Source organism: Vombatus ursinus, unplaced genomic scaffold (assembly GCF_900497805.2).
Source record: "Vombatus ursinus unplaced genomic scaffold, bare-nosed wombat genome assembly UNPS02014816.1, whole genome shotgun sequence".
Classification (NCBI taxonomy): Eukaryota; Metazoa; Chordata; class Mammalia; order Diprotodontia; family Vombatidae; genus Vombatus; species Vombatus ursinus.
The window spans coordinates 24,467,730-24,493,925 of record NW_020954594.1 but is presented as its reverse complement, the minus strand read 5'-3'; the positions used below and the strand labels follow the sequence as shown (position 1 = coordinate 24,493,925).

Genomic DNA, 26,196 nt, shown 5'->3' with positions numbered 1-26,196 from the left:
AAGTGTTAAGTGTCTGAGGCTGGATTTGAACTCGGGTCTTCCTGACTCCAAGGCCAGAGCCCTATTCACTGAGCCACCTAGCTGCCCCTGATGGAAGGACTGAGTGAAGGTTTTCTGAGGATAAAGCAAACATCAACATGTTTGTTAGAAATAAGGAAGGAGTCAGTAGACCGAGAATAATTGAAAATAAGTGAAAGATTGAGAATAACAAAGGAGACCATCTGTTGGAGGAGACAGGGTAAAATGAAAACACTTAAAGAAGCAGAGGGGTTAGCCTTAATAAGGAATAAAGTCACCTCATCATGTGAGACAGGAGTGGAGGAGAAAGTGGCAGAAAGCACCTGAGTGAAAGGAGATGAGGAAGAAGGGGAAAGAGGAAGCTCATGGTGAATGGCCTCAATTGCAAGGATCTCAGCTGGTAGTTGGAGGGGGAGGAAGCCATGGGAGGTTTAAAGAGGGATGAAAAGGTCTGAAAGAACCATGACAGAGAGTACATGTGTTGATAAGGCAAGTAAACAATAATTATTTAGTAGCAGTGAGGGCCCAGTGGCAGTTTTGTAACATCAATCTGTTGGGGACCCAGTCAGCAGGGCTGAAGCTTGGCAGGGCCTAATCAATGAAATGATAAGAGAGCTAGGAATTCAAGAGAGGAGGGCAGTATAAAGCTGAATTGATTCACCAAGGGGTCAAGATGGGGAAAAGAGGAAAGAGTGGCTAGTGCAGGGGAGATAACCTGGGAGAGAGCTGAGGAGGTCAAGGCACTGGAGGTCACAGTGCAGATAAAGAGTAGGGTTGGTAAGGAAAGGCAGAGGGAGTGGTGAAAAATCAAGAGATTATGGTCAGATAAGGAGACTTTAGAATTCTTGAACATGGAAGTGGTACATTTATGATGGAAGGTAAGATCAAAGTTATGACTGTCTTTGGCTGAGGTGGGGTGGAGAAGTAGGTCATGGAAGGAGAGTCAAAATGTTTGAAGTCTCCCAGTATGAGGGCAGGAGTTGGAGAGGAGAGAAAAACTGCGAGTCAGGTACCGAATTCATTGAGTAGGTGGTAGAGTTAGAAGTCAAACTGGGAGGGAATAAAAAGTGAGGAGATAAAGTAGAAGCAAAGACTTGCCTTATGTGAATTTGGCTATGAAAGAGATTTCTCCAGTAATAGCTTGAGAGTACAGCATGGTCAAGTGAAAGGTTTTTTTGGTTTGTTTTTTAAGGAAGGAGGAGTGTCTGGGCATAAAAAAAAATACTGCAGCAAGGAAGAAACCAGAAAACAAAGAGTTGATAAAGATGCAGGGCAGAGGAGGAGAAGGGAATAGAGGAGACTCTCCTGAAAGTTCATTTATTAATTTAATTAACAGAAATCTATTTAGTCTTCCTCTTACTCCTCACTCCATTGGGAAGTAAGAAACAGAAAAGAAAACAGAAAAGAAAAATTCATTTGTAACAAATATGCATAGACAAGCAAAATAGACTCCTACATTGGCTAAATGCAAATATGTAGGTAAATACACGTCTCATTTTGCACTCTAAATCCATCATCTCTATGTCAGAAGGCAGATAATATGTTTTATCACTTCTCATCTAGAATCACAGATGGTCATTGCATCACTCATGGTTCTTAGAGCTTTCAAAGTTGTTTGTCTTTACTTTCTTTGTATAAATTATTCTGGTTCTGCTAAATTCACTCTGTATCAGTTTATATCTTTCTATATCTCTTTGATATCATCTATTTTCTCATTCTGGCAGCCAGGTGACCACAGTGGATAGAGCGCTGGACCTGAAGTCAGGAAGATTCATCTGGGCAAATCACTTTGTCTTGGTCTCCTCATCTGTAAAAGAGCTGGAGAAGGAAGTGGCAAACCACTTCAGTATCTTTGCCAAGAAAACCCAAAATGGGATAACAAAAAGTTAGAACACGACTGAACAACATTTCCTAATTTGTTATAGCACAATAATACTCCATTACATTCTTAATACAACTTACTCAATCATTTCTCAATTGATAGCTATCTCTTTATTTTCAAGTTTTTTGTCACAACAAAAAAAGCTGGTATAAATATTTTTGCATATATGGGACCCCTTCCTCTTTAATTTCTGGGATCTAAGGTTTTATACATCTTCCTCAGAGAGAGAAACAAAGAAGAGAATGAGTTTGCTGGTATGGTTTATGGTATGGAACTGAAAAGAATGAATTTATGCTGAATGGCCTCTATTTTCTCAGGAAAGTGTAAAATAAAGTCCTATGCAGAAAGGGATACATGAGGAGATGGTGTAGATGGTTTGAAGAGAAGAGACATGCTACTGTGGGGAGTGCAATAGCAAGCCAAAAAATACAAATCTATATCATATTCCTTATTCCAGAAAAGGTGCATGTAAACTAAGTGTATGTAAATGGAATTATTCAATGACTACATATCTATGTATTATATGAGCTTGTTTTCAAGGTGAAATCCTCATGTAAAGCAGCATGTTATTCTCTAACACCTTAATTTATGTGTTTTATAAAGTTAAATGTTCCTGAATCTGATTTTTCTTAAATTGGGACAGATCTGTATTTAAAGAACTATGCTGTACAAGATACTAATGTCTGATGTATATTCATTAAATTACTTCAGAATTATAGAGGTTTATTTTAAAATATTGAAATTAATTTTTTAATCAGATAAATTAACATTAACTCTAATTGACATAGCCTTCATCATTTGATTTCCAAATAAAATTTTAATAGTTACTAAATAATAGAAGAAAAAGAATGCAACAAAACCATTTTAGATCATCTATCCCCACATTCTCTGCAATAAAACATACATTCCCTATAACTATATTAAAATGTTCAATGCATTATATGAAAAATGCTTAAACATTTATCTTAATTAACACCACCATAATGTTTGAATGTTTCAAAAAATAAAGTCTTCAAATAGCAGGACAAAGTATGTACTACTTTATATATCCAGGCATATAACTCAATCTAAAAAACTTAGTTCCAAAATAATGGGTCATTAAAGCCAAATTTCCTTTTCTACTTAATAATAAAACTTCATAGTAACATAAGGTATAATATATAAAATATATCTATAGAGTTACAAACTTTTATAGATTACTCCCATTCATGAGAGGTGGGTCTCTTGTAACAAATAAAACAATTAAGCAAAACATCAGAGACCTCTCCTAAAAGTATATTTAATAATTTTTTAATTACCAGAAATCTATTTACTCTCACCTCCCACTCCACTGAAAAAAAAAGAAAAGAAAAATAGCTTGTAATAAATATGCACAGACAAGCAAAAATCACATTGTCTAAATACTAATACACATACACACATATATACATATATACATATCTATATATCTAACTCTGCACTCTAAATCTATAACCTCTGTATCAGGTCAATAATGTTTCGTCATTAAGCCTCTAGAATCATGGCTGATAATTGTATTGATATAGATGTTTGTAACATATATTATATAAATTTATATGGATTAAACCTTTATTATGGGAGCTGAAGATATTTAAGAAAAGCACATGTAGATATCTGAAGAGCAAGTATTTCTTTCATCATAAACATATGACCTAATGAGGGGTGGGAAACCTGGGGCCTCGGGGCCACATGTTGACCTCTAGGAAGTGCAGCCATTTGACTGAATCCAAACTTCACAGAACAAATTCTCTTAATAAAAGGATTTGTTCTGTAAAACTTGGACTGAGTCAAAGGCCGCGTAACCAAGGACCTAGAAGGCTACATGTGGCCTCGAGGCCGCAGGTTCCCCACCTCTGATGCTAATGTCTTCACTTTGATTTCATTACTTAACTAAACATATCTATAAATCAAAGAGAAAAAAGGATCAATTGTAACATATAATCTAGAAAGATCAAAGCAAAAAGAGGGTGAAAATCTAAGATTCAATCAAAAGGAAAATCTTCTGAAGTTATAGATTGCTGAAACGATAAATGGCTCTTCTTTATGTACTTTTGTACCAAGAGAATTAGTACCAGACTTTAGTATCTTAAGACAACTAAAAAGTAGGCATACAACTAAAAAAAGGAAATAATGAAACCTGTAACTGGGGACAGGAGATAAGTTGGGTTAAACAAAAATAGCTTGTAATTATATGCTACTTTGGAGCTTTTGGGGTCTGGATCATCTTACATGCATTATTATCCCCTTTCCTTTCAAAGACCTTATCTAATGCTTGGAGTCCTGGTGCTGATACTTAGCTATATGACCACTGGCAAATCATTTAACCTGTCCAAGAATCTCCAAGAATGATGGACCTGGAATCCAGAAGACCCGAGTCCAAATTCTGTCTTAGATGCACAAGATGTGAGTGGCAATGGGGTGAGGGGTTGGGGAGTAGGCCAATTCACATCCGTATGTCTCAGTTTCCTCATCTATAAAATAGGATAATAATAGCACCTACCTCTCACAGGGTCAAGTTAAATGAAATAATGCTTTTAAATCTTTCATCAAAATTTTAAGACTTATATAAAGGCTAGCTAACTATTATTACTAAAAGCATTTTGAGAACTTTAAAGTGCCAAATAAATGCTATTATTATTTATTATTATTATTATTTTCACAGCCATCATTATCGTGAAGGCAGCTAGGTGGCACAGTGGATACAGTGCAGGAGCCAGGTACATTTATCTTCTTTTTGAATTCAAATCTGGCCTCGGGTACTTAGTAGCTGTGTTATCCTGGGCAAGTCACTTAACCCTATTTGCCTCAGTTTTCTCTTCTGCAAAATGAACTGGAGAAGGAAACAGCAAACCACTCCAGTATCTCTGCCAAGAAAACTCCAAATGGGGTCATCAAGGGTCGGACATGACTGAAAATGACTGAATAACAACAACAAAGAACTGAAATACTTGTATTACCTGTGCAACTGGGGTGTTGTGAGGAAATTCGTTATAAATCCTAAAGCACTATTTAAATGTGTATTATTATTATAAAGATTTAGCAAGAAAGGCAGTATGGTATGGAGGAACAAGTAACAAGATTACAGTAATAGGAAGCCAACACAGCAGAACAAAATGCATAAAGAGGACAGGTGCAATTATTGCTACAGAGACAGAATACTGTGGTGGGAAAGCCTGGATTTGGATTCAGAGGACCTACGTTCAAATCCTGGCTCTGACAATTACCTGTGTGATGAGGGGCAAGTACTCATCTTGGCCTCACTTTCCTCTTCTACAAAATGAGAGGGTTTGACTAGATGACCTATAAGATTGCTTCCTACTCTAAATCTATGATCTTGAGAGCAGATCAGCCTTTCTGCCCAGGTTTGGCCTTCCTGTGGATGGCAGGTTTGTATAGCCCTCACAAAACTGCAGGCACAGAGCTCCAAGGACAAGAAGAGAAGGTGTCAGGTAGGATTCCCATCATCAAAGCAGCACAACTAAAGTGGTCTCAGGTTCCTAGTCTAGTTATTTTCCTTCCTACATTTGTGTAATCCTACTGTGTCACATATTCCCTTGATGAATCCAGGAATGTGGTATATATTTGGTGGGGGTGGGAGGGAATGTACGTGTCTCACACTAAGGGTTTTTCATGCATTAATAGTCGTGCAACTAAACTGATTCAGGCTCTGTGTGTGTGTGTGTGTGTGTGTGTGTGTGTGTGTGTATCTATCCATCTATCTATCTAGTCTCCAGCATTTCAGAGAAAGCCCTGTACTAAGTTGGTATCTTCAGGCTCAGTGGTAGTAGAGGACATTCTGAAGATACCTTTGCATGTAGAACACCATTTAACAATTAGACATAATTTGAAAAGATCTGAGTTCATGTCTAGTCTCTATCACTTACTTGTTTGTGACCTTATGCAAGTCACTGACACTTCAATTAGTTTATTTACATATTGAGAATATCATTACTTGCATAAGTAACCATACAGCAGTTCAGAAAACTGCTATATATAGAATATACTCTCGTAGGAAACATGAAGCAGTAGGCAAAATCATTGGATATTTGAGCACAACTAGTCTATAAATGGGTCAACTAGGTGATGCAGTGGATAAAGTGCTGGGCCTGCAGTCAGGAAGACTCATCTTCATGAGTTCAAATCTGGCCTCAGATACTTACTAGCTGTGTAAACCTGAACAAGTCACTGAATCCTCATCTGCAAAAATGAGCTAAAGAAAGAAATGACTAACTACTCCAATATCTTTGCCAAGGAAATCCCAAATGGGGTCACAAAGAGTCAGACAGGGCTGAACAACTCTATAAATATTCAGTTTTTGACAAAACAAAATTGAAATTTCATTGAATATGACTGAAATTAACATGGCAAACTGATTCCAAATGACAATGAATAGAGCAACAAATAACATCAAATAACTGAAATATTGTATGCAAAGTCAAATGTAAATAGATACTCAATACAAGCATGATTTGCAACTCTATATGAGTAGTTCTAAGTATAACAGTGTGTTGTATACTCCAGTGGTTTCTTACATTTGAAGTGCATGAAGATAAACAATCTTTGGGTGGAAGGTAGATGTACCATATCTATTATATTTCTCAATGTTATTCATTTTGGTAAATACAACAAAAGAAGCTGGTTTCCCCAAAAAACCCCAAAAAATTTAAAAATAGAAATATCATGACATTTCATAATCATTTGAAGTTTTCTAAAGTTAAATTTAAAATACATGTCATAATTTTTTATTTTATAAAATTTGCTTTATAATGGATAATTACATAACCAGTTTAAAAAGAAAATTCTCTAGCACAACTAAAACTACTCCAAACAAAAATAAGAGGGACAATTGAAATAACAGAAATACAGAAACAAAGAGCAAAAATCTCAAATACAGAAAATATGATTCACAAGAACTGTTATTGATGGAGAGGAAAAACAAATGTGTTTGCTCTGTACTGATGCTTTAGCCCCAGATGACATAGAAATGATATAATGAACTGAAATCTTGAAAGTTGACATGAATGTTGGCAAGACAACAGAATTTATCCAAAGAAAATTTCAGGCTTGTAAGAAAAAAAAAACAAACCTTTCAAAAACCACATCTGACATCAAAAGAATTGTTTGCATTGTATAAAGTTGCTTAATGAATTGCTAAGTGTCAAAAGCTTCATTTGATAACAGAGCTGTGAATGCTACAGGTGGCTAGTGATACAGTCAAAATGATGTTGAGCAAATCCTGTGAAATGAAGCTTCAAATGGATCCACTTGCAGTGTTAAGAAGAAACGTCCAAGTGTCTGAAAACCTTAGTGATCAATTTGTTCAGAAACTAAAATCTTAACCTGCACCGAACAATTGCTCTAGGTAGTGTTTCTAGAACTCTATCAAATAGGAGTGGTGACCTGTATGAACAATGTACAGTGAAGTAAGAAGAACCAGGAGAACAATCTATAAGATAATGAAAACATCGTAAAGACAACTTTGAAAGACTTAAGCACTGCATGATAACCAAATCATAGGCATTTAGTAAATGCTTACTAATAATGAAGTATTCTACTCACCTTCTCACAAACAATGTACTCAAGATGCAGAACAAAACATACCTCTTCAAACACAGTTAAAGTTGGAATTTGTTTTGCATGACTACATTATTTGTTACAAGAGCTGGGTTTTTCTTTTTTCCAATATGGGGGGCTGGGGAAACAGGGCAGGGAAGGCTGGGAGGGTAGGGATAAATAACAAAAAAAAGAAAAAGATAAGATAAGAAAAGAAAGGAGGGTCATTGAGGCATTTTTTTTTTTTAATGCAGAGAACAAAGTACAATCAGGATAGCTTTTTATGGCACAGGTTGAATTTATAAACTTTTTTTTTTAAAGCAAGTTGTACATGATAAAGATCTGTAGTTTCATTTACTATCCTTTTTCTGTTTGAGTATGTATATGGAAATGCCCCCCCCCCCATTTTTGGTGTTTAAGTTCAGAATAAAAATAAAATTAAATATAAGAGGTCTGCTGCCTTTTCTACTAGTACTATTTTTCAAAGAGCCCAAGACTCTGATTCCTAGAATTACTTCTAGAGTTCAATAACAGAACTTTGCTTTCAGGGTGTTTAGTTATAATACTAAATGCTACTGGATATAACTATGTAAAAAACCCCAAATATTAATTCTAATTGGTTTGGTTTTTTTCCCTTTTTGTATGGACTCAACTTTAAAAGCCAGGTCCCTGATCTACACATTTTATTTTCTAATAAACCTGAGAAGACTGTCAAGATTTCATTAAGTATTTTACCCTCAAAATATAAATTTCACATTTTTCAGTATTCTTGGGTAGTATCAAGTAAAGCTTAGCTAGAGCACTGACTTATACCTGCTGGCTTCCACTCTGAACTTCCTTCCCTCCTCTTGTCAAATGATTTTGGTATACTTTATAGATCACATGTGGCTATTTCACAGGGAAGGGTATGATATAAGCTACAGTGTAAAACTAAGTTAAAGTTAGTTTTTATTCACAAGTGCTCAACTTTCTTCTACCATGAAGGAAGCAAAGAGGCAGAGGCACAGATAGCATTTTCTAACAAAGGATTCCTAAAATGAGGAAATGTGAAATGAGCATAAAATATTTTGGTCTGTGTATTCATTTTGAATTTTTGCTTGGTACCCCATCTAGATCAGACAGCTAAGCTGAAAGTTTATAAAAATCAGTGGTTAAGATTTATTACCCCATCATGTCCTATAGACATCCTATTAGCAGATAATAATCTCATTTCTATAGCACCTTATACAATAATTTACAATAGACTATGTTCACAATAACCTTATGACAATTACTTTCATTACCTGAATTTTATAGCTAAAGAAATTAACAGAGAAAGTGACTTTTTCAAAGCCACACAACTAGTTAGTGTTAGTCAGGACTTCTGATTTCCAAAGTGTTCTTCTACTATACAAAAATGCCTTTTTGTGTTATATTGATTTCTAAAATTTACACTTTTTGCTTAGCAACTGGTTGACTATTAACTGGAAGGCTTAAATAGTAAGGGAAAATGTGAAACCTCATCTCTGACGTCAATTAGTATTTGCTATTAAGAACAGAATAAAAAGAGTCATTTTTCTTTCAGAATGAAAAAAGAATAGTGTCAATGAGTAGGCACAGCTATTTAATTTAGGAGTTGAGTGGGGAAGCAAATCTGTATTCCTAATATTAGAGCATAACCTTTTAGTGTAAACATGCTCTACTGACAACATTCTACCTAGGTAAAATAAAACAATTATTAAAAATGCTAAGTACAAGCTTATTTGTTCCTCACTTATGGAATATTTATTCCTTTTATGCTCATCTGAATCACTGAAATGTTCTGGACTGAACTATTGCTTTTCACTTATTAAGTCACAAACTGTATGTTATCTATGGTTTTTTTATTCTTTTTTTAATTAATTTATTTTTAGTTTTCAGTATTCTGGGTTTTTTATTCTTTAAATTTTGAGCAAAAGAAAAATGGAAGATATTTACAGTTAACAATTATTTAAGTACTTTTTCCCCTAGTATGAATAATTATTAGAAGAAAATCCTCTAAATTTTCATTCAGCTGGCATGCATTCTCCCATCTTGTAAACGATTTATCATAGATACTATTAAAGGATATAAGCAACCTCTGGCACTCCACAGAAGTAGTGAAGTCCTAGAACTTCAGAGAAGGAAGCCCAACTAGATGATTTATAGACAAATATGCTGAAACCCAAACAACCTGAGTGACTTGTCCAAGTCAGACTGTTAGGATGCTGACAAAAGTAGGATTGGAATCCAGGTCTTTCAATGTGCAGTTCAATATCCTAATATGGTATGACAAGGAATAATCAAAGAACAGTCAGAGGCCAGTTCTCAAGCACAGTGATCCATAATCACTTTTCATAGTTTTGAGCTATAACTATTTATTTTCCAACTATTCCCACTCTTCTGAAAAAAAAGTTAAGAAAGATGATGGCTCAAATTGCAGGGGCTAAAGATATGACAATCATTCATCAAAATGCTAAGCTCATAACATCTAATATATACTTTAAGGTTAAACTATACTAAATATTCACTTTCAGCCTGAAGAACTTTAAAGTAGTGTGGTCCCAGAAGCACTAATTCAGAGAATTTTCAGAATTCATTCAGACATTTGAGAAACTTCCTCAAGGAGTTGAGTCACCACTAAAAGCTATGCAGACAATCAAGATGCAGGCCTTGGCACAGAAAATCAAAGAGCCTATTAACAGTTGATTTATTTTGGTCCCCATTGAAGCCAGATGAGGGAAAACCTATATAAAATACATAGGTTACATAAAGAGATTACATATAGAGAAATTCACAATCACTAAAAAGAAATTTCCCATTAGCCTACAGTAATTCGATCTTTTATTCTAGCCAAACAACTGGATACTTAACGTCACTGTTTTCATTGCTGAGATTGCTGCAGGTGGGGAACCTGACAATCCCAACTGCAACTTGACACTGAAAGCATTCCAGAACTGTGGCAACTGATATGACTCCTTTTCTGTCACGCTTCTAGTAGCTCCAACTACCTCAGAGTAATTTTATCACAACAGAGAGCTATAAAGACCATATCATTCCTCAGAGAGTTGGCATCACTCATGAGTAATTTGTAATAGCTCTTGATATTTACAAGGTGTGGAATGAGACAAATTCCACATACTACACACAAAAATCAATATATCTAAAAATAAAGACCATTATTTAGGAAAGATCACTAAAAGACAAGATATTTCCTGCAGGGGGCAGCTAGGTGGCACAGTGGATAGAGCACCAGCCCTGGATTCAGGAGGACCTGAGTTCAAATCCAGCCTCAAGACACATAACACTTAATACCTGAGTGACCCTGGGCAAGTCACTTAACCCCATTGCCTAGCAAAAAAAACAAAAACAAAAAAAAACAAAAAAATATATATTTCCTGCTTTATTTCAAATGCCTTAATTACTGACACATTTATATTTCTTAAATTTTTGTCTGGAAGAAAGTTGGCTAATCAAGTGGTTTTTGTTTCTCATTCAAGAACAAACCACAGTGTTGCAAATTTTCTGACAGTAACAATAAATTCAGTATGATTTAAAAGGAGAATATGTCATCCAATTTGGATTGTTGACTTCAGGGAACCAAATATCAATAAATCAATTAACATTTATTGAGCACCTGCTATATTCAAGGTGCAGTACTGGTTAAAGAAAAGAGACATGGTTCTTGCCATCAAGGTATTTAAAATCTCACTAAAGAAAGAGAACATATGTATATATACACACACACACACATATATATACATATATATATATTTAAATACAAGGTCACTTATAAGTACTAATTGCAGAAAAAGCTAATCAATGTACCAAAAGAGAAGCTGTCAGAATTGTTTCTTAGTACAAGATCCTTAAGTTTAATGCATGACTTTTTTGGTTAACTCCATTTTATAAAATTGTACTAAAGAAATTTAGATGGTACAGTGGATAGAGTACTGGCCCTGGAGTCAGGAAGAACACAGTTCAAATCTGGTCTCAGACACTTACTAACTATTGGCAAGTCACTTAACTCTGTCTGCCTCAGTTTCTTCATTTGTAAAATGAGCTGGAGAAGAATATGGCAAACCACTCCAGTATCTTTGCCAAGAAAGCCCCAAATGGGGTCATGAGGAGTCAGACACGATTGAACAACAACAAAAAGAAATTTAAACCTATGAATTGATGATCCTGAATCATTACCTTCATTAAAATGTCTCAAGTAACCAGCTCAATTTTGTGGACCTGTATAAAACTGCTCATATTTCTACAATAATTTAGTTTACAAATCACTTTCCTTAAATCAATTCTATGAGGCAAGCAGCTGAAGTTGTATTATATATCTATTTTGCCTAGTAGGAAATTTGAGGACCAGAATGGGAAAGTAACTTGCCCAAGATTACACAGCCATTAAATTATACCACTACGACTCAAACATTTTAACTCCTCATTCAACTCCTCATTTAACTCTTTTTACTGTATTCCATTACTTCTGAAATTCCTTCCCTTTCAAATTTCAACTGGTCCCACCCTAATCCAAACTGTGATCAATTCACACCAAGATTAATTTGAGATCTACCCCCGAATCAATCCTTCCCTTATGATCAATCTTCTATACTACAGTCAAATTAAAACATCAATTTCTACTTGTTAATACAGAAATGCAATGTCACTCCAGGAGCTACAAGGATTACTGCCTATTGGACAGACTCTAATATCCAGGTTCAAGCCGCTATCAGAATCATGGAGATCAATAAGAAGAATCTCTACCACATGTCTAAAAAACGATCATCCATCTTCAGCTTGAAGACTACTACTAATAAGGATGAAATTCAGTTCTTCCTGAGGCAGCCTATTCCACTTGGAGGCAACAATAATTAAGAAGTTTTTCCTTATGTAGAGATTAATTTTGCCTCTAGAGCCAAAGGTGAATAACTCTAACCCCTCTTCCATGTGACAGCCATTCAAACACCTGCAATCATGACTCTCCAAAGTCTTCTTTTCTCTAGGCTAAACATTTATATGTCCTTTAAATGATTCTTGTATGGTATGGTATCCAGTTCTCTACCCAACGTACTTATTCTAAATCAGGATAGATTAGATTTCAGGGTTTCAATGAACTTAGATGGGAAAAAAATGCACCCTTATTTTCAATAACTTATGAATGAATTTAATTGATAAATATATCAATTATTAATTTAGTCACAAATACATTATTCTGAGAAGGGATCATAAGCCTCCCAGGCTGCCAGGGATTTTAAAAGTTTAAGGACCCCTACTCTAGATGTTCATGAGGTTATTATGACACTTTACCTAAAATGTGGCACTCAGAGATAATCAATACAGTTGCAGCCCAACTTTGGCAAAGTATGGCAGAACTATCATTCATGGAGACACTGCATCTCACAGCAGTCTAAGATCTTACTGGGTTTTTTTGCTGCTGTCTTGCACAACAGACTCGTGTAGGGCTGGCAATTCAATAAAAACTACCTATCTTTTTCATGCTCACTGCTGACTACCCATGCCTCCCTCATTTGTATTTGGGAAGTTTTTTTTAAACACAAATATAGGACTTTATATTTAGCCCTATTAAATTCCATCTTATTATAGATACTTTTGTCTTATTCTAACTTTTCAAGACCTTTTTTGCAAGATAATTGTTATCTAACCTGTTGGTTAATCCTCCCAAATTTGCACCATCTGTAAAAGTAATAAACTCCTATCTACGCTGTCATCTAAGCCTTTGAAAAATATATCAAACTGCACAGGACCAAGTAGAAATCCTTGGGGCACACCACTAGGGACCTCCCTCTAAGCTTACAAAGACACTAATATCTACTCTTTGGGTCCAGTAATCCAACCAGTTTCAAGTCCACGTATGTGCTAAATACTATTACCTACCACACATTTCTCGACAAAAATAGTATAAGAGATACTGTCAAATGATTTTCTAAAATATAGGTGTACTATATTTCTCTCTCATGCTCCCTCTGTATATATAGTTAGATAATGAGAGAGAGAGAGAGAGAGAGAGAGAGAGAGAGAGAGGAAGGAAGGAAGGAAGGAAGGAAGGAAGGAAGAAAGGGCAAGCATTCCCCCCATCCATCAGCCCTGTAACCTTATCCAAAAAGAATACCAAATTAAATATGGCAAGCCCTGTTCTTGATAAAAGTACAGTGGTTCTTAGTGAATTTTAGTTTTTTAAAGATTACTTCCAGCAGTTTAGCAATCAAATCCATGATTTTTTTTTAACCATGCAAGGACATGCTTGTCCAAACCTGGTGACTTGAACTCAATGAGGGCAGCTGAGAACTGGCTCTTTTCGTCCTCACTTACCCTGGGTTACAGTCCCTTTGGTTAACCATTTCTGTTCAAATGAATTCACCAATTCCACCATATTAACCACTATTTCCTAGTAAAAATCCCATCCTATTCATGCATTCTATTTTTCCTACATAGACCATAATTATTCCTTTCTCCACGCATTTGAACACATTTTTCCTAATATTTGGAGTATCCCTGCTCCTCCACTCTTTTGTGACTTCCTATGTACTATATCCTATGATTGTTTTTTTCTCAATTCCTTTGGATTTATGGTCTGCACTATAGTCTAATAATAACACTAATATTCTTTAGCATTTATATAATACCTTAAGATTTGCAAGGCACTTTACATATATTATCTCATTTGAGCTTCACAATAATGCTGTGAGGAAGGTGCTAGTTATGGACTATGGTGCATAGATTTTAATTTTTTTCATAGATAAATTTTCATTTTCTTTTATTATATAATGACTGAAAATGGACTATAAACTTCTAGAGGGCAGGGACTATTTCTTATGCTTGTGTGTCTCTCCTAGTAGTAACAATCATTATGATAATGATAGTAATAATACTAATAGTAGCTAGCATTTATGTAGTGCTTTAAGGTTTGCAAAACTTATACATGTTATCTCATTTTCTCATTTGTGCACAGTATCTAGAACCCAGGGCATCCAGAAAATACTCTATAGTACTTTTTGATTTCTAACTGTCTACTATGAATACCTACACTGTACAACACAGAAATATAAGTAGCTGTAAAACACCTATTCAGTTCATATTCTATAAATTCAGTCCTAATTTTTCTCCCAAGCTTCAGTCTTGCACCATCACCTGCCTTTTGGACACTTTCAGTTCAATATCTCATATACACCTCAAACTTGACACATTTAAAACAATTCATTATTTCTTCCTCCTAGTTGTATTCCCGGCTTCCAGACTTATGAACCAAAATTCTACTGTGCACTTGCTATCTCATCCTGGAATTTCCCTCAGCACCTAGGACCTCACAGCCCTGAAAAATTCTGCTGCTTTCTCAACACAAACAATCCCTCTGTAAGGCCCATCCCCTTTTCCCACTAGTGAGTTTCTCTTAGGAATTCCATTTTATGGAAGGACCCAGGCTGGTCTACATTCCCCTCTCAGCAATGTTCCTGGCTTCCAGAATTAAAAATCAAGACCCTAGACAGGTAGTATATCACCACCACCTCCTTTTCAGTGCTGTCTTCTTCCATTAGAATGTAAGCTCTTTAAGAGCAAGGAATGTTTTTGTATTTGTATGCCTGGAACTTAGCAGAGTGACATATAGTAAGTGTTTAATAAATGCTTGTTTCCTTCCTTCTTTCCTTTTCCCTTCCTCCCAACCCACTACTCTTCTAAACTTTCTTTTTTCTAATGAGGACACCATCATTTTATCACACATTAACAAACCTGGAGTCATCTGTCTCAAATAGCCCTCACCACCACTTCCACTGAATTAGCTACGGCGCCATAGTTCAGGCTCTCATTGCCCAGATGACTGAAATACTATCAAACTTGTCTCCCAGTCTCATCTCTCTCCCCTAATCCACCCTCTACATAGTGATTTTCTCAAAGTGCAAGTCTGATTACATCATTCTACTCCTCAAAAAACTCTCATGATTCCTTATTACTTCTAGAATCAAATACAAAGTCTTTGATTAGGTTTTTAAAATTCTTCGTAAATTGGCTTCAACCTACCTTTCCAGTATTATTATATATTATTCTCCTGCATGAACTCTTTGGCTAGCCAAACTGACCTTCTTGCTGTTCCGCACACAATCCTCCATCTTCTATTTCTATACCTAGTATGCTTCAAACACACTCCTTCCTCATCTCTACCTCTTGGAATCCCTAGTTTCCTTCAAATCTCAACTCAAAAGGCATTTTCTACTTTAAGTAAGCCTTTTCTAATTCCCTTAATTGGCAATACCTACCTCCCTTCCCTTTATCTTACATTTATTTTCATATACATATACACGTAAATACGTAAGTATCTGAAAGAAATGTAAGATCCTTGAAGGCAAAGACTGTTTGCTTCTTGTATCACTGTGCCTAAAACATTAATAAATGCTTACTAGACTGAAACAAGAACTGAAAAGACTGTAGAAATCATGCAGTTCCACTCTCTTGTTCTTCAGATGAACATTCCAGAACATATTGATGTGTACAGCACTCCACATTTAAAAAAAATTAAAGATGGAAATAATGAATATGAGAAGAATACTGAGAATAAGTACCCTATCAAGGCTTTTCTCTATTAACTAAGATCTGTGGAAAAGTTATTGTCTCAAAGTTATACAGCAGTAAGTAAAGAATAATACATCTTATTTATCCTTATGGTGTGAGGCTGTTACCCAAAGTATTATCAAATTGATGTTATTGATGATATTGACACTAATTTGGGATGTAAAAAACTCCTGACAATCTCATGCTCTGTCATTATTTCAAGAACCCTGGATTGGCTGAAGAAATATGCATATTCTTCTCCCTCTCCTGTTGACTGATCTTTTAAGGCAAAAAGCTTATAGACTACACCTGCAAACTGAAGGTATTAAATATCTTAGGTCCATTCCAGTCCTAAAATTTTTTAATTCGATGAACACTCAATGATCTAGTACACTGAGTACTCAACATTTCTCTGCCATGATGAAATAACAGGGAAAAATTTATACAGGTTTACATCACACCAGGTAAGTATAGGCTGATATAAAGTCTGTCACGAGTTACTATATAAGTACCACTGAGGTATCTGAATGCAATAGTCCATATAGAAGTTACAATACTACACGAATAAGAGTTGTTATTTTCAATTCAGAAGCCTACAATCTAGAGCAAATATGAAATGTGAAGTACAAAAAGGAACAATTGATGAATGAAATAAAATTAAAGCAGGGATGAAAGTAAAACGTATATGGTAGAGATGTTTGGGATGAGGTACCACAAAGTGAAAAAGAGGTGAAATGAATAGAGAAAATAGTGAAGACAAAAAAAAAATACCATGATGAAAGTCTCAGAAATGAGTAGAATGTGAAAAAAAACTATTCCAGTGTTAATTTTCTCTCCCCAGTTGCATCATAAGGTGAAGGGCAGAAAAGAAAGTACAGCAAGTCAGGGCTTCTTCTTCTAGGCTGTCTCAACGAGACAGCAATTCCTTAGCTAATGCTGAAGAAGTCCTAAGGGTCACACAGCTGAGTCAAACCACCACAAGGCCCTTTCCTACCATGGCAAAGACTTCTATCCTATCCTCAAAATGCATACTGTATTTCTGTGATTTTTTCCTCCAAATATGCCTCTGAAGTTCATATTAACCTAATTTTACCTATATAAAAATTTTAGGGGAGAAAGAATTCACAGGATCATAGATTTAGAATTGGGAGAAATCTTTCATCAAGTTCAACACATTCACTTTCCACACATGGCAACTAGCTTACCCAAGGCTGGACAGTATTAGGTGGCAGAGATAGCATTTGAACTCCAGTACTCTAACTTCAGGTACAGACCTCTTTCCACTGTTACTATGCTGTATCCAAAATCACTTTGCTTTGGCTTTATCTGGTATTTCACACTCATGGACAGCTGGCTACACACATTGACCTCAAGCAAAAAATACTTCTGGAACACCTACTATGAGCTTTCTAAAATACTTTTATATACATATATGTGTATATACGAATAAGTTTTAAATATAGAGACAGTTGGATAGATGGCTAGCTTGGAATCAGGAAGATGCTAAGACTCTTACTATCTGTGACCTTGATCAAGTCACTTAAACTTTGCCTCAGTATTTTCCACTGTAAAATGGGAATAATAGTGCCTATCTTCCACGGTTGTTGTAGGATCAAATGAAATATTTACAGAGAACCTTAATAAATGCTTGTTTCTGTCCTAAACTGAATAAACTGCCCATTTACTAGCCTTAATGGTAGTGCTTTCCCTCTTAAATTATCTCCCAATTATCCTGTATCTATCTTGTTTGTATATAGCTCTTTGCAAACACTATAATGTCTCCTCTATTAGAATGTAAGCTCCTCAACCGCAAGGAACATATTTTTGCCGGGGAGTTTTGTTTTGTTTCTAAATCCCCAGCCTATAACAACATTTAATAAATGCTTGACTAACTGGCCAGGAGGGTAGCAAAAATTATAGTACGTGTGACAAGTCTAGGAGTGGAAACAGCTAGCATTTATATTGCTTTAAGGTGTGCAAATATTATCTTATCTTGACAGCAACCTGTGAGATAGGTACTATTATCATCCCCAATTTACAGTTGAGGAAACTGAGGTAGAGATTAAGTGACTTGTCCAGGGTCACAGAGCTACCAAATGCCTGGGGCTGGATTTGAACTTAGGTCCTCCTGACTACAAATCCAGCACACTCTCCACTGCGCAACAGGCCACAGGAACACGCCGCCCCTCCCCCCCACTTCCTTCATTCTCCCCGAGAACAACGAGACGCTCCTCCCCCATCTCCCCTACTCAGCCCTTAATAACCCCTTCCAACCTGGGCGGCAGCAGAGGCGGACGATACCTGTCCACCATGCCGAACTCACACCCACACCTGGCCGGGGTCGCACTGAAGCTCAGGCTCCCGCCACGGGTTTGGGAGCGCGGGCCCGCCCCTTAGCGGACGTGACGTCAAAGAGGCGCGGCGAAAAGAAAGGCGGGGGCTGGGGGGGAAGACAACCCCAATGCCGTTTCTGAGAATGTCTCCTGAGACAACTTTCCTTCCTTCCGCCTCACGAATCTGGGGGTTGAGAAAGGCTGGAAAGGAAAAGTCCGCGGTACACCCTAACCACACCTGAGAAAGAGCAGGGTGTGGGAGGGTTACTGGCTTCCCGCCCCCATGCCTTCTCCCTTCCCATTGGCCAGGGTCGCAAGCCCCTCCTGGAAACTGCAGTTCCCATGATGCTCAGCCGAAGGTAAAGGAAGACTAGTGGACAAAAATATTGCTGGCTATGATGGGAACTGTAGTTTCCCGCTAAGAGGTGTGCGGGGAAAGGTGGGGGAAACCATCGCCTTTAGCTACTGAAGCCAGTTGTTCAAAGATCGGAGGACAGACGCTCCTAGTAAGCTCCCTCTTAGAGCTCAAAGACGTTTCCTCATCTCTAACCGTAATAATCACACGAGCGAAAGACCGTCTTTTCAGACTCTCGGGAATGATTTCTCACCCTAGCCCCGCCACAGTCCCGAGCCTCAGGGTCCCACTCGTGGGAAAAGGTGGCCTCGTTACAGGAGAAGGAAAAGCCTTATCACCCAGAGCGACCCAGGGATTGGCCAATGACCGCGTCCCTCAAGCGGAGATTCCTGAAGCCGATTGGTTCTTTTTTTTCTCCGGGACTGAAGTGGGGTTGGCACTTAGCTCGACTGCGGCCCGGGAGGGGCTCAGCAGGGTGGGGGGGAAGGGAATAGAAAGGGGCGGGTTCGGAGAATTGATTGGTGGAGGTTGGTGTCTTTCCTCAGCTCGCCGACCAGCAATTGGCCAGCTTCCCCCTGGAGGAGGTGGACGGAGGCTAGTGCGTGGTGGTGGTGGGCGGGTCTTCTTTAGCAGCGGTAGCCGCTGGAGCCGGTGTCTGGGGCTGGTGATGGGGTTAATTCTCTCCCGTGTGACTCCCAGTCGCGCCCATCCAACCCCGCTGTCTCCCTGCTGCGCCGCGCTCCGACCGCCTCCTCCTCCTCCTCCTCCTCCTCCTCAGTAACTCGGGTAAGAGACATTTCCACCACCACCCACCCCCCGCCACTTCCATCCCCCACTTCAGCTCCCCGGTATACCGCTCCTCCCTACCCCGCCCGCCAACCGGTCGCTCTAACGGAGAAGGTGCTTGGTTGAGGAGGAGATGGGGGGAGGGGGTATGTCGATGTGGGGGGGATGGCCTTCCCAGCTGAGCCGACCGAGGTCCCGGGGACCGGCCTGCGCCCCTGGCCCCCGACCGGCGGGGTTCGAAAGACGCGCGGCCCCCCCCCCCTCCGCCGCCCCGGCCGCCGAGCCTTGGGCCGCCCTCAGCCCTCCACCCCTCCCCCCGCCCCGGCCCGGGGCCATGTGAAGACCGAGTCCCCACAGGCCTAGTGGAGGAAGCACGGGGGGAGCTCCGTCTGTGGTGCCCGTGTCCCTGCCATGGCGGCGGCGGCTGCAGCTGCTGTAGCTGCTGCTGCTGCTGCTGCGTCCCCGAGGACTCGTAGAACAGAAACAGCAGGCCCGAGAGACGCCAAGCTCTCTGTGGGGGGCCCGTGCCTGTACACCCCGACTCCCGGGGCCCGGGCAGCAGCGGCCTCACGGGGCGAGGGGAAGCTTTTTGTTTGTTTCGAAAAAAAAAATAATTTTCTTTTTGCGTTTAGAGCGAATGGTGAGCCCTTGTCACACTACTTTGAAGGGAGAATGTTGAACGTTACCACATACACACACACACTCTCACACTCTCACTCTCTCATACACACACACACACACACACTCTCACACACTCTCTCTCACTCCCTCCCTTTTTTAAGGGGGCAGTGGGACTAGTAGCGAAATCTTTTCCCTTCGTCTTTCTGTCCTAAAGAAGCACTAGGGCAGGTTGGGTATATGTAAGAGCAAGTTGAGCGACGCTGTCAGTGTCAAATACCCCGGGCAAGGGCTTTTCTCCTTCTGGTGACAGTGTGTTTGAAGGAAGTGGTCAAAAAAATTAGCAGTGGGGTGTTTGGGGTTGGTTTATTTTTTCCCCCCTAAAATTCTCTCTGGTCCTTTGACTCAAAGGTGGTATTCTGTCTGAAACCATCTGAGTACAACTACATTAATTTGCCTTTTCTGTAATTGGCTTGTCTGAAAAGGTGCTTCTCAATGTAAGTTTAGAGCTTTTGGTCAATAGCCATTTAAAAAGAATTTTTTAGGAAAATGAAACTTATAAAAATTGGCAAATACTGTCAAACTAAAAGCTCACATGAAGTTATGTTGGATGGAGTGAAAGTGCAGTATAAAAAAAGATTGTATATTCTTCCAAATGTAGGGGAGAGTAGTTTGTATAATCGAATTTTACCTTCTCTTATTGTTATAATAGAATCTTATCGTTTGTGTGGTTGTATTTTTAAATTGTTGTCGACGATAGCAAATATTAAGCACCTATTCTACTAAAGGCTTGTTGCATTTTGACTAATTCCTTTAGTCCCCAGACTGGGGATTGGATGAAGTAGCATTTTCCTTTGGCATGTGGTAGCTATCCTTAGCACCACAGAGGTGGTCTTTGGTGGTCTGTTTTAATTCCAGGTCCCTGTCCTAAGCTTCCTTGCTACTAGATTTTTAACACCACCAACTCTTTCTGTAGGAACAACTTGGTTAAGAAAAAAGCTAGTGGATACTCAGTATGCATCAGTGTATGGTTTTTTTGATTAGTTAATCTTTTGATACTTTTAACTACCAATTGCCTTAATTGTGGGGGGGGAAGTTAATAAACATGTGCTGGGCTCATCCTACACACTAAGTACATTTACACCCATATAGCGTTTATACTATCAGAACTGTAACTGGCAGTTTTACTTATAGTGTGACCGTTGAAAAGAAAGTACAATTTGACTCACAACTTGGTCATTTTTAAAAAGAAAAGTTACATGGGAAATAGATCAGATATGAATTTATTTTAGAGAAGATTGAACATAACTAATTTGATCTTAGAAAATGCTTTTTGGTACTAATGCTTACTTCTTTTTGGCCACTGAATAACAGTATCAAAATCAAAGTCATTCTTTCATTATATTAAATTCCACCTTAAGTTCAACCTTAAGAATAAAATGATAACCAAATATTCCTAACATCAAGGAACACAGCATTGGAAGGGATTATTTAGTCAAACTGCCTCACTTTATAGATATGTGATCATAAAAGGTGACATCTCTATAACATTTTAAGAGTTGTAAAACATTTTACAAATATTATCTCGTTTGATCCTTAGAACAACCCTGTACTGTAGGTGCTATCATCCACATTTTTTAGTTAAGGAAACTGAGGCACCCAGTGTCACACAGTTAAGTTTCTGAGGCAGTACTCAAACCCAGGTTTTCCTCACTCCAAATCCAATAATCTCTCCACTCCAACACAAAACTAAAATTTTAAGAAATGACTTGGTCAAAGTCCTACAGGTAATAAGATTCAAACCCCTTCCCTTTGCCTTCAAATACAGTGCTTTACCAGGATGCTCATTCCACAAATACAGATTGTTTCAGAAGTCTTAGTGCACTTGTAATCTATTAAATCTTAATGTGCAAGGCATTTTCTGAATGACTTTGAGGCTTACAAAGATCTTAGGTCATTTCTGCCCTTCAAGGGCTTTTATTCTAAGAGCCATTTATATATGGAATAACAATAATAGAAGACATAGTGGGCTGTGATAACTTTACTACAGTAATATTCTCTTAATTCCTGTTTAGGTTAAAGGTTGTATCTATTGATTTCAACAGTCATACTCTAACAATTTTATATTCATGTCCAGTACTTCATGTTACAGACAAAGTAGGAAGGTGAGTCACTAATTTAGGTGAATCTAAATATATATTCAAAACAATTTATTTCAGAAGCATAAACAAAATATTGCCAACTTTGCAGAAATTGAGTATTGCATTTTTTAGGTATAGTTCTAATATGTCATGCCTATAGGTCATTTATTATTATTGTTAAAAGCCATCATTATCAAATGTTTAAGAAAACATGAAAAATATACCAAAGTTGTAGCTTTTTTTCTCCAGATATTCTGAACAATCAATTTTTAACCTTTACTGAAGCCTTATTATAAAGGTATCATTAGGATAACTGCCCGCTGAACTATGGGAGCTGTGAAAGTCTTCTAATGAGTCCTTTTTGGTACTCAGAGTAATTCCTTTGGACAGTGTCTGGATCCTGTGCTGTAGCAGGTGGTAGTCTCTTTCGTGTCTAGTCCTGTCCCCCCCCACCTTGTAGTTGAATGGTCTATTAGACAGGGTTTTTAATATGATGATAACAGTTCAGAATACCTATTAGTACTGAAATAAACTTTCATAATTTTTGGAGGGGAAAGAGGAAAGTGTTTCCTTTACTAGCACTTGTGAATACCCTCTTTGGTAAATGTTGAGCTCAGGTCCTTTAGTATTACTGTAATAGTTAACAGTCTTTGCCAAGTAATAATATTATGAATACTTACATATTAAAAGCCTTTTAAAATGTTGACTTTTTTATGGGGTCATTAAAATAACAGTAATCACTATTAGTCAACTCTTTCAAGAGAAGCTTCTAGGCAGATTTTTTATCTTTGTTGCAAATAGTTCTGGGTATTGCAAGGAATTACAAATCATAGAACAATATACCCCATCTTTAGAATGACACCTGTACGTGTGAATAACTGTTAAGTTGTTTCATAAGGAAAGATTCGTGTCCATTCTTTGGTAACAACATCTAAGACTTATGTATAGTTAAGTGATGTCACCTTAAAATTTAGCCAGTAGTAGAGATGTAATATTTCAATCTGTAGGCTGGTTATGGTTGTACTTATTGCTATGCTTGACTTGTGTATAAAGAATGGTTACTGTACTACTGAGTCCCAGTTTACCAAAGAATGGACACGAATCTTTCCTAATGAAACAACTTAACAGTTATTTACATGTACAGGTGTCATTCTAAAAATGGGGTATATTGTTCTATGATTTGTAATTCCTTGCAATACCCAGAACTGTTTGCAACAAAGATAAAAAATCTGCCTAGAAGCTTTGGTAAATTGCCTTTTAAAATAAACACTTAATTCTAGTGAATTCTAACTTTTTAAAAAATATGTTCAAATAACCTGTGTAATTAAGTCAGTAGATTATTGTCAGATTGTATTTTTTATGGAAGTGAATTTTACCTATCCCTGGTAAATCATTTTTTTTTTAACAAAAGTAATTAAATTAGAAAATTGGCTCAGAGAATTGAGCAAAGTGGTTAATTATTTAATTCTGTTTCAAAGTCATTTCTTCCTCTCCTATTCCAAAAGCCTGTTCCCTCCATCCTATGTTTTGTCCCTTAGTGTTCTGGCTCTTTCCCCTTGCAAGTCAGTCTTATTTTTGCCATCCACTAATTTTCCATCATCTTCCTTCCTGCCAGTTTCTAACACATTTTTATCTCTCATTTGGTTTCCTCTCTGTACCTCCTGTAGCCTTTAAATTTATAGCTCTTGTCTTTTTCTTGAGCTTCTTTTTATTTTTTAACACTACTTGTTCAGAAAAAGTGAACTTGTTAGGTTTGTTCCTTTTTCGTGAGGACAGTTAGACAAGTTGCAATGATTTTGCTGTAGCTTTGACTAAACATTGTTTCTATACATAACTATCCCCATAACCAAGAAAAATTACAGCTGTTTATATTCTTTATCCTTACCTTTCCTTGAACACTAGCAATTTGAAATAACAACATCTAAGACTTATGTATAGTTAAGTGATGTCACCTTAAAATTTAGCCAGTAGTAGAGATGTAGTATTTCAATCTGTAGGCTGGTTATGGTTGTACTTATTGCTATGCTTGACTTGTGTTTAAAGAATGGTTACTGTACTACTGAGTCCCAGTTTATTTTTAGATAAATTCAAATTTATTTTATTTTACTGCCTGGGCTGATATGTCTCCTCCCATCCATAGCCCTCCAGATTTCATACATGCCAGGTCACAACCCTTCCTCCCTTTTTCATTTTGAAAAGAATGGTTGAATAGGATAAGTGTCCTCATGTGTTCTAACCCTTTCTTCAACAATGAAAAGGATATACAATCATTCAATTTCATTTCCTGGTTGATTGAAAAACTAACTCCTTTCACAAGAATAATTAAGTTAGCATGTCACCTTAATCAGACAATTTTATGTTTTGTCTCTAACTCAAATATAAAAGAGTTATTATAAAATAATACTAATGACCTTATTAAAGCAATTCTAGGGATCAGCAACCAAGTGTAGTTGGAAGGAAGGGGTAGAAAAGCGTTTGAAATCGTTATGACCACTCAGTATAAGGTTGCCCCTAAAGAAAAATAATTGTTGATTGAGATCCATGAAGAAATAGTGGGAGGCAGAAGGAAGTTGTGTTCAGCCTCACACTCCTGGAGTGGGAAAGATGGTCCTCATTTGAAGAAGAGGTGATTCTTGTCTTCCCTAATGTTAAGTTCTCCCTCTGCACTCAGATTCCAAAAACACATTTTGTATTTTCTTGCTCATCTTATATTTTAGTTAGCATTTATATTGTGTACAAGCTCTCCTTTTATCTTTTCCCAGACTTCTTATTCTATTTCTACCTTAGGTAATGAAGTCTCTATCAATAAAATGTATTATCAGAATACATTCTCTTCTTTTATAAACATTACAGTATATGGATTATTTTTAGGAATAGAAAATTAAATGTATTGGGTCAGGATAGACCAAAATCCAAAAAAGATAAATGTGCTGTTTAACTGAAAAGTGTAAATGAAATCCTAAATGGTTGCTATAATTTTACCAGGCCTCTACATTTATCTTTAACTTCAGCAAATTGTATTTATTTGTGATATTTATATATAGCCTTTATCAAGGTGTTTTTAATTTCTTTAAACATTCTAAATTAACAAGACTAAAAGAAAGGAGTTGGAGAGGCCCTGGTCCAGCCCAGAAGATGGAAATTTCGATTATGGGCAAAGACAGGCACAGTTCAAAAGAAAGAGGGTTCATCATAGATAAAAAAGTCTTCTGAATAGTCTTTCTATCAAATGACATTGTGCTGATTGCCATAAATCCCAGGTCATTCTTGGATGAGATGCACTGCCACTCAAAAAAATTGGGCCCTGACAATCTATGCAGAAAAAGAATACCTGTTATTGTTCTGGTTTTCAGGTACATTTTAATGAGTAGCCCTTTGAGTTAAACCAATAGCATACACATCTTGGATAGACATTGCAACAGAACAGTAAAGTAGATCCAGAATTGTGATAGGAGCAGACTGATGTGCATTTGGGGAAGTTCTGGTACTTTGAGTAATGGAAAGATTTTCCCTGACACAAACTGATCTTTTTCATACCAATATTCTTCCTGGACCAGAAGGCACAATGATTTTTGAAAAATCAGAATTAAGGATAATCCAAAGAGCAGTGGAAATAGATATGTTGGGTAAAAGTGAGCTTCAGCATATTAACAGGAATAACTTTGCACACAAAAAGTGAAGTAGAATATCTTATCTAGCAAGTAAATCATAGGTGAGATAGTCATGTAGTGACAGGGATAGCTTTTCAAGGACTGTTATTAATGTCCATTAAATGTTAAAAAGCTGAAAAGAAGTCCTCATACATTTTGGGTAAGTTCTCTATGCAGGATATTTGGGAGGTCATAGACAAGAATTACAGCAAATCAGGAGATATGGATACAATGAAATCTGTACAAGTGGAGCAAGTACTCATCATTAGTACTCATGGATTCA

At 37.3% G+C, this 26,196-nt stretch overlaps 2 protein-coding genes across 14 annotated transcripts in view; one reads left to right on the top strand and one right to left on the bottom strand.

The window, feature by feature from the left end:
• Positions 1 to 19,030, bottom strand: part of ZRANB3 (zinc finger RANBP2-type containing 3) — a 190,357-nt gene extending 171,327 nt beyond the window's left edge. For 3 of the 6 annotated variants that reach the window (XM_027835733.1, XM_027835737.1, XM_027835738.1), the window contains exon 1: positions 18,305 to 18,517. In XM_027835733.1, the coding sequence (XP_027691534.1) occupies positions 18,305 to 18,342 (38 nt within the window). In that variant the 5' untranslated portion in view covers positions 18,343 to 18,517. Of the gene's footprint in view, positions 1 to 1,474; positions 1,564 to 18,304; positions 18,518 to 18,971 lie in introns of those variants that run through there. The other 3 variants (XM_027835736.1, XM_027835734.1, XM_027835735.1) reach the window with 3 other exon arrangements.
• A 332-nt stretch (positions 19,031 to 19,362) lies between these two features.
• R3HDM1 (R3H domain containing 1) overlaps positions 19,363 to 26,196 on the top strand; it is a 179,849-nt gene continuing 173,015 nt past the window's right edge. For all 8 annotated transcript variants that reach the window (XM_027835578.1, XM_027835576.1, XM_027835575.1 and 5 more), the window contains exon 1: positions 19,363 to 19,504. The gene's annotated coding sequence lies outside the window, so the exon portion shown is untranslated. The remainder of the gene's footprint in view (positions 19,505 to 26,196) is intronic.